Raw genomic sequence first — 9,501 nt, 5'->3', positions numbered from 1 at the left:
ATTGCAGAAATCCAAAATTGACCCTTTTCAGCAGTTCGTGGAATCCAACAGCAGAAGAGAGAGGTCATTAGCAAGGACAATTTGGTCTGTACCAACTGTCACGAGCGTATGTTCATGGTAAAGCTTTTTCCGTAAGTCAGCCAGGCAACTATTTGGCTAGCTGCTTGCTGAGCAGCCCAGCACCAAGGAATAGACAAGAGTCAACACAAGGTAACTATGCTATTCACTCAGCTTTTATTGAACGCAGCTTCACTCAAAGTAGAACATCATGTACATTAATATCCTACTTGCACTCTAACAGTCTAAGAGAAATGTAACACACATGCACAGTAATCAATGGGAAATAATGAACCTGAGTCCCAGAGTCTCAGTCTGAAGATCTGGGAGACAGCACCGTGGGCAAGGGAGTCTTCAGCATCTTGCAAGGAAGGATCTCTGGAGCCAAGTGGGCAACAGGGCAGACAAAGTCCTCAGTCCAGCAGGGCAGAGTCTCAGGGGGCCAGATGCAAAGGGAGATAAGTGCAGCATGGAGCAGCCCTCTGGTGTGTGGAGCTTGGCTGTCTCAGCAGTGGTCTGGAGCCTGTCTCCGTTATATCTTGAAAGTGGCATACTCCAACCTTCAGCGTCCTTTGATAAGTGTCTTAGCACCACTGATGGTGAGTTGGGAATTTCCCCAGGACCCTAGCTATGGAGGGTCCTGCTTTGCAGACAGTGGCTGTTCTGATCAATGGTCACATGTGCAGATATCTTGGGTGTGTCTCCTTGCCAAATGTGTCTAGCATGACTTAGGTAGTTTCCTGCTTGAACCAAAATGTTGTGGCTGACTAGCAGCCATCTTGGTTGACATGAGTGACTCCACTTTGTTTTGTATACTGTATGCTATCTTGATCAGACCAATGCCATTTTATTGGTCCTGCCTTGCACACCAAACCCACTGGCAGGCAATTATCAGTCAGTGCTGTAGGGCTCCATTACTCAGTGCTGTGTGGAAACAAGGACTCTAGAAACGCCTCAGATCAGCCAAGACCAGAAAAATCTGAGGCAGAACTTAAATATAATATTTCCCCCCAGAGATCATAGTGCATGTTTTATTGGTTGGGGCAAATGTGGTGGCAAAAGTGCTCTGCTGGTGAACAAGAAAAGCGTTCATTGCGTGGGGACCTGCTCGCTGGAGAAGCCCTTCTCAGGGAGAGGTGGGAGGGAGCCAGAGGATGGAGGTTGCGGGGTGGAAGCAGTCGGTGTCTGAGTGCAAGGTCTGGTGGCTTTCTGTGTTAGCCGGCTGGGTCCAGGTTGAGAAATGCGCACTCAGCAGGGAGAGGAGAAGAGTTTGGCGCTAGTTTTCTAAAAACAACACAGCTCAAGTCTCCCCGCCTGTGTCCCTTTGCTCACCCCACCGACACACAGAGGGGTCAAATCTGGCTCCAGGATCGAGTGGGCCTCCCAGTTACCACTCGGAAAAAGGCGGATATCTGTGACTCTGGGACGCCCCCACTGCTGCACCCAGCGGGTTCCCCTGCTCTGTCTACCTGCCAGTTTCTAACTGGCGCCTCTCCCTCAGAGCCTTGGACCGAGGTCAAGCAGAGTCACCACAACTATGACCGAGCCTCTCGCCTGGAGCAGCTTGCGGACTGGGACTGGTGGGGCTGCAACCTAGTTGGAGAGGTCGGCGAGGAGGCACCTGGGTTCCCTCTGCCGCACTTGCTCTCCCGGGGCCTTTGCTGGGCTCAGTTAGAGCCCCAGCCTCCCCTCCCGCCTGCCCTCGAGGGCCGGGGCTCGGGTCTGAGCACCGCCCCTTCCACTCGACCCAACCACTGGACTCCTAGCCTCGTACTACCACCTTCTCACCGTCCCCCCCCCCCCCGCCCCAGCCTCCCAGGAATCCGGGGACGGAGAGGGAGGAACCCGGTGAGGGAAAGCAGGCGCTTTCAAGCCGGGCGGGCTGGCAGAGACCGGGGGCCGAGACTCCAGCTTGGAGGTGGGGGCTCCCTGCAACCCGCGGGCTGGAAGAAAAGCTTGACCCAGAGAGAAGGGGAGAGGGGTGGGGTGGGGGGCGGGGCGAGTGCGGCTGCAGCGGATCCAGCTTCGCGCGCTCGGGTACCGCGGGCACTGCTGCGGACGAGCGTCTCCCCACCCAGTCTGGACCCGGAGCGCCGAGTCCCTACTTGCCGAGCGTCTGGGGCTCCTTTTCTCCTGTCTCGCCCCTAGTCCTTCTGCCAAAACCTTTGACCAGAGTCTCCTTGCCAACATTCCTAAATCTCCTTTGCCAGCGCGTTTCGCCAGGTTAGTGAGAAGGTTCTGCTTTCGGGTGTGGACAGAAGAGGCTAATTCCCCGCAGGTGTAGTGACCTTTACACCTTCCCCACGAACTAATTCGGAGGGGGTCCGCTGGTATTTACCCAACTCTAGGACCTAATTGGTAGCCGAAACCAGTTTCTCCCCTGACATGTCCTTGCCATTCAAACCTTCAGAGGCCTTCTGCTGCCGTTCTGGGAAAGCCTCAGTGATTGAACTGGGGGGCATCCCGTCCGAAGAGAGAACTCGCCGCCCGCCGCCGGGGGAAGTGAAGGTGGGCAGAAGCTAGAGGGCCATCGTAACAATGCCTGCGTCCTGGAAGAGGCATCGCTAGGACCCTGGCAAGACCAAATCCCTCTCCCTGCCGCCACTGCTCCCGCTCCCCTGGAATACAACAGAAACTGGGGACTCTGGACCCCTCAATTAAAACCCTAGATGCTTGGGATCCGAGATGTGGGGCTGGGCGGGGTCAGGCGACGACTGCCACCCCCTCCCCCAACCCGACCCCAGCACCATCTTCTGCCCTCCGGCATTCCCTCTGCATGGAAAGAGAGGATACCAAATCTCTGGGCAGCAGGGTGCCACAGGCGCCCAATGCGCGCCCTGACGCGGGGCAGGGAGGCGTTGGTCTGACCCCGCTCGACGTGGCAGCGACACTGACGACCCCCGCCCGGCGCCAGGGTGCATCTCCCTCTCCAGCCTTGCTCTTCTCCCCGTCTCTGCAGTCCTGGCCCGGGGCGTCCAGGGGCGCCTTTCAGCTCGCAGCCACAGGTCTCGAGCCGGCACCGCCGGGAGAGGAAGTAGCTGGCTCTGCTCTCCTCGCCCTGCGGACGCCGGTGGGGGATTCTGAGTTGTGAAAAGCAGCCGCCACCTCCCGGGTGCTCCTCGCTCCCTGAGGCAGGATCCTACAGATCCTCCGAGAGCTGCCCGTTGTACCCGGGGGTCGCGAGCGAGCACGCCGAGGTAAGCTGTCCCTGCCATGTCCCTGGCACCCACCTCGATGCTCCCCACCCAAATACACACGCGTTGAGAGCGGACCCAGCGCCTCCCTCCCGTGGAGCTCCTGCAAGGCCGCCGGGAGAGACCGACAGTGGGACTAGGAAGGCACACCCAGGGAAACTTGTTCCTCCCGTCTCCGGTCGGACACTGACTGCTAGCCAGTGCTGGAGAGGGGCGGGAGGAGGCGGGGGAAGGGCTCCAGGAGGGGAGGGGAGCACGCGGTGGGGGAGGGGTGCAGTTGGTGGAACTCCCCTGCCTCTCGCTCTTCTCACTGCTTGCTCCTCTCTTCGCGCAGACACCCGGGACCTTCCCTGGGCGCCAGCTCCTCGGCTCCAACGGGTCCAACGACAATCCGGATTTTTTTTCTTTCTGGAAATTGGCTTTGGTGTGTGCTTTCCTCCCTCCCCTTTGCCCCCTCCCTTTTTAAGGCATGGCCCGGGCAGTGGCTCCTGGAAGAACAAGTGTGGGAAAAGAGAGAGGAAACCGGAGCTAAATGACAGGATGCAGGCGACTTGAGACACAAAAAGAGAAGCATTGCTCTCGGATCAAGTCATCGCCTCGCTGCTTTCCTTTCTCCGAGACGCACTGAGGATTTTACAGCTCTAGGCGGAGTTGGAGCGCTTCGACTGGTTTAGATTCTCTCTTTGCTCTATTTTCCCCGCACGTCCTGGTTCTCCAGAACCTGCCTGGGTATCCGGCGAAGGGAGAATGGAGAGGGTGCTCCAGTCCCTCGGCGCCGCGCTCGCCCTCGCCCTCGCCCTGGCCCTCGCGCGGGCCAGCGCTTTTCGCAACGGTAAGTGACAGGCGGAGGCGCGCGTGACAGTGCCCGCCCCGGGCTCTCGGCTGCCCGATTCCGCCGAGCTCGGCTTCCAGCCCAGCTACGATTTACGCGGCCGCCGGGAGGAACCCGGAATAACCACCTCCTGGGCGAAGGAAACTTTTATCCGGGCGGAGAAGTAAATAAATCAAATCCGTCAGTTTAGGGCAGGAGGATTTCAAGTCCTCCGGCTCCCTCCCGAAGTTGGTGGTTTGGTTGTGGGGGATTTCCTGTCTGTGCTACAAGGCAGCGCTGCCTACTTTCTTAGATCAGCACACCGATTACCTTGATAATGTTTCCTCCCAAAGGCAATGAGAGGAGACTCCCTTTCAAAAATCGGATGGTTGTTGGAAGTGAATGAAGGTTTTACCAGAACTTCCTGGTTCTCTTTCAGCACCCCTAAACTGTTTCCTCTGGGTGCGGGGTTGCCTGCAACAGATAGCGGTTTGTGGGTTGATGGAACTCCCTCTCCCGCCTTTGTAAATCGTCCCTAAACAGTCTGGAGCATGAATGAAAACTACCTAGTATCGATACAGGAGTCATATACACAGTGTAAGGCACCAGGATATCTGAAAGTCCCAACCCAGCTGCAGCTTCCACTGAGTTGCACAACAATTCACTGTTAAGTGAATGGAAGACTGTGCTGCTTACAAACAGTATCCTGTAACCTAAATAATGTATTTTCAAATGTGATCTGGTTGTAGGCATGTTTCATTAACCTTGTGAAGTGTGAAGGAAAGGGTTTGAAATTATCTTTACAGTGAGTCTTCAGCAATTATTACTAAGTTATTATCAAATATTTACTTTTGTCTGGCTCAGATTTCAATCAAAGTAATTATAAGAAAAGCCCATTCACTGCTTACTGTGGTATATTGTTTTAATAAGAAACCACAGTGGAGGGTGTTTAGACCAGGAGGAATTTAAATCCTGTCTTTATGATAGAACTTAATCTCTGTAATATGCTCTTTGGAGGTTTTGTGATTGCAGCAATAGATTTCCCCCCAACCCACAGCTACTAAGTAGTGTTTTAAAGCATAGGTTTAGAAGCAACACACACACACACACACACACAAAGTTGTGAATGTGGGTTCAATTTATTAATGAACCTGAGTTGGTGGCATATTTCTATAATTTGGTAGGGGATAACGTAACATTCTCCTCCCGTTGAAGTAGGTCAGGTGATTAGACTAGAAATTACAGCAACTCAGCCTCCCCAACTCCTGAGATTAAATCAGTAGTGGGGATGTTCACAGGGTGGATTCAAAGCCTGATGCAAAAAGCTTTCAGACCTTAGGTTGTGCTCTCTGTGTCTCTCTCTCTCTCTCCATATACATGTAATGAATGTATATATGAAATATGTATATGAATACATATTTGCTTTCTTAGCAGAAATCTGGGGAATGCAAAGACCCAGAGTTTCACTTGGTGAGCCTGACCGGTTAAAGCCACGCTGCTGTGTTCACAGGGGCCACAGCTTCTGTAGCTCAGCAGACCTCTTAAAGCCATGTCCACCTCCTCTGAGTCCCTGTGGCTGCTAAACTCATTCATTAACCTTATTTAGGATTAATGATCAGAGTCATTAGAAATTGCTCTTTTCTTAATCAGCTGTTAGAGAGATTGAACAGAGCCGGGAAGTCTAGGAGTCCACATTATCTTATTACACTGTCACTTTCTCAGAAGTCACAGATTAAAGAGCTCTGGTGTGGTACCGAGTCCACCTAAATGTCTTCTGAAGTGACTCTGTTGAGTGACTAGAAGCAGTGCTGTTTTATTTCACTCCTCTAGCAGATGCCAGACTCTGTCATGATGTTCATACAGAGCTGGAGGAGACTTAATGAGATGGGGTCATTTTCCAAGTTGTCTGCACACTCAACAGAATGCAAGAGCCTGAGCAGAATCACACAACGAAGTCCAACATGATCATTAGCTGAGATTCTGAACTCCAGTTGTAACATCATTTCTTCTTGGCAAACCTTAAGCTTTTAAAAGCCAAGGCAGAGGAAATCAGTGTAAGGCCACTCCTGGTCTAAGAAACATAGTCAGAAACATCTAGCAATTAAGAAAAACAATATCATTTATATTATGTTCTTTTTAATTTATGGGCAATGATTTCTGTAATGCATGTAGCTTTATGCATTTTTGATGTGCACTTCATCTTTCATTTCCATTTGACCTGGTTTTCCTGTAATATAATTCTGTAGATTTATAAATTCATGCTGAGAGCAAAGAATGCTATTTTTTTCCCACAGGGAATCTATTAGATGCAATATTAAAATCTATATATACCATTACTGAATATTTGTGATTGATAGGCTTATATATTTCACCGCTTTCATACCTGTCCCTCTTAAATAGTTTATGCACTGAATTTTTATTGCTCAAAATTAAGCATCAATAAATGCGGCAGCATTTCAGGCTGAGGCTCTCCAGCATGAAATCCATCATAAAAAGTGACAATGAGAATCTGGGCTGAACAAGAAAGCAGCCCAGACAGAGACTGGTTTATTTGGCTTCTAGTGAATCACTTCAGCATTTGGGTTTTTCCTTTAAATGAAGGCTCAAATGAGTTAGTTCACCTTTCCCAGAATGTGAGAGTGGGGCTTACCATATGTGACACCAGATCTCAGTGTGGGGGGATTTTTTCAGTGCATAGGTAATTGGAATTAATACCGTGTGGCTAATTTATTTTTCTTTCTGCCCCATTATTTTGACCTGGTCTCCAAGCTTGAGCAACTTTACTTGGAGAAAGAGAATAGAATTATCCCTGCTTCATGAGATACACTTTGTTCTGTGTTGATCTGGATCTCAAGAGCAGAAATAACTAACAATCGCTTAGATTTATGGGTAGATAAAACAACAAAAGAAAAGGTTTGTCTTGGAAGACAATCCCCACTGATCAATGACAGAGACCAGGCTTATCATCAAAAGCTACATAAGGGTTTGAGTAGCATCCTTTAGTCACTTTTCACTCAGAACTCACTACTTAATGTGATTGCACTTTGGGGGGGGGTAATTAAGTCTAGAAGAAGCTCCCTGGGGACCATGTTAACATCCATTGAGTGGTTTAATGTTTTTAATACTAGAAGACCTTTTCCTTGGGACAGAAGTTTGTGGGGGATGGGAGTCTAGTCTTTTTAGATCTCAGTTTACTTTCCTCCTGATCCAACCTTCCTGGGATCAGAGCATTTCTTGGTGAGATGTTGCTATCAGTGCCACCTTAAGGACCTGCAAGGACCTCTCAGAGTTCCCCATGAGAAGTTATGGAATGTTTAATAGCCAGTAATTGACATGCAAAGCTAGAATACCTAACTGGTTGTCAGGGAAAGAGCTACTAAAGTGTAATTTTCATTACAGATAAATGTGGCGATACTATAAAAATTGAAAGCCCCGGATACCTTACATCTCCTGGTTATCCTCATTCTTATCATCCAAGTGAAAAATGTGAATGGCTGATTCAGGCTCCCGACCCATACCAGAGAATTATGATCAACTTCAACCCTCATTTCGACTTGGAAGACCGAGACTGCAAGTAAGTGCTGACGTTATTTGAACAGGGCACCACAGCACCATCTAGTGGTCACAGATGTCTAAGGGGAGACAATCTGTGTGTACAATCTGGGATATAAATGGATCCAGGAGGAATTCCAATCTAGACCAGATCATATGTCAATGGCATGGAAATTAAATTACGTTAAGTGATTTCTGAGTTCTCCAAACTAGGAAGATTGTATTTAAATATGCAATCTCTCATATTTTTCCTGTTAACGCTTTTGGTTTTGGAACTCTTTTAAGATGTGTATACACGTTTCTCGCCCCACTCCCCCTCCTCCCACAACCCCAAGGAAAAGGGAAGAATTAGAAACTCAAACTCTCACTTGAGTTTTTATTAAATATGACGAGCCACCAACATATATTGCATTGAAAGACAGTGAGATTGGATATTTTTGCAACAAATCTGTGGCACATTTTGTGATTTAAGAACTCGATCTTATTGGCATGACAAAAGAAAATTGTCATTGAGCTCTTGCTGGTGCGGCTCAGTCAGTTCGGAGGGATCCTGTGTTCAATTCCTGGTCAGGGCACATGCCTAGGTTGCAGGTTCAGGGCCCGGTTGGGGCTCAAATGAGAAGCAACTGTCGATCTCTTTCCTATTCATGTTTCTCTCCCTGTCTCTCTCCCTTCTTTCCCCCCTCTCTGAAATCAATAAGCATATTTTTGTGTGAGGATAAAATAATTGTCATTGAAAATAAAAGGAATATAGGGTAAGTCGGATGAGGGGATTTTTATAGTAGATTAGTGATTATAAGTCTCTTATTGGAGATGTGAAAAATAATTATTAATGCACAATGAATACAATGGGACGCAAATATGAATCAGCATTTCATCCATCTGCTTTACTTTTACTATCTCCTTCTATTAAGTTACTAAGCATTGTTAGGTTACTGTGCCAGATTTTATAATTATGAAGACATTCTCACTATACAGTCTAAATTATATTTACCCACTTTATGTGAAAAAACTGCTGTGCAGTTTTCCACAGTATGGAAGGTATGTGTTAACATTTCAGGCAGCAGTCCAAGGAGATCCAGAATTCACTTTTGTCTCTGGACATCCAGCTGCCCACCTGTCTCTATCTTGTCCCCATTATCCCATTCTGCCCTACTGTTCATGGTGTGTTCTCCAGAGACTTGAACTTGAATATCAATTTTTAATGAAGTTTAGACATATAAAGAGTTTTAGCAGAAGAAAACACTCTAGTTAAGTCTGAATTCTAAAGTGTATCTCAGGGGCTATGTTTCCCAAGTTTTAAAATGGATCAATTTGATATAATTGTGTATAATGTACATAGGTTATTACTTTCATCAGATATAAACATTATTATGCAGGGACACTCATTATTAAAACTATTCTATCTGCAAACACATAACTCTTTTAGGTAAGAACACAGTAATATGAAAATATTTCCACTTATAAGAAGTTCTCAACAGCCTGTTGAGTTGGTGGGGTAAACTAGTTTTTCATGGACAGGGTAATGAGTTCATCTGGTTAATTCAACATTCTAATGCCTAAAGAATTAGCATACGTTCCTATACTGTTGATCAATTTCCAAATAATCAGCATATACTACAGTGCAATAAAATTATGCTGATTATAATTTAATCTGTTCTGTGATTCACAAGTGCTTCAGGGCATTAAATGGGCTTCTTAATCTTGTGTGAAAGTTGTCATTTATAGAGTGTTACAGTGGCTGCTACAATATTCTGGATGGTGGTTTTTACAATGTCAATCACCTAGATAACTTAGAGACTTGTACTCTATTTTATTTTTGGTTTTTGGCAATATTTAAACTGTTATAGGAGATATTTTTAAGAAACTGATAAAACATACTCAAGA

The 9,501-nt window shown here is 47.7% G+C and overlaps 1 protein-coding gene across 7 annotated transcripts in view; it reads left to right on the top strand.

Annotated features, from left to right (window-relative positions):
* The first annotated feature begins 3,124 nt into the window (after positions 1-3,124).
* Positions 3,125-9,501, top strand: part of NRP1 (neuropilin 1) — a 181,944-nt gene continuing 175,567 nt past the window's right edge. For all 7 annotated transcript variants that reach the window (XM_071221245.1, XM_053922497.2, XM_053922496.2 and 4 more), the window contains exons 1-3: positions 3,125-3,254; positions 3,586-4,083; positions 7,462-7,636. In XM_071221245.1, coding sequence (XP_071077346.1) covers positions 3,999-4,083; positions 7,462-7,636 — 260 coding nt within the window. In that variant the 5' untranslated portion in view covers positions 3,125-3,254; positions 3,586-3,998. The remainder of the gene's footprint in view (positions 3,255-3,585; positions 4,084-7,461; positions 7,637-9,501) is intronic.

This window comes from Desmodus rotundus, chromosome 4, assembly GCF_022682495.2.
Source record: "Desmodus rotundus isolate HL8 chromosome 4, HLdesRot8A.1, whole genome shotgun sequence".
NCBI classification, from domain to species: Eukaryota; Metazoa; Chordata; class Mammalia; order Chiroptera; family Phyllostomidae; genus Desmodus; species Desmodus rotundus.
The sequence above is the reverse complement of the archived record's forward strand: the minus strand, read 5'-3'. Positions and strand labels throughout refer to the sequence as shown.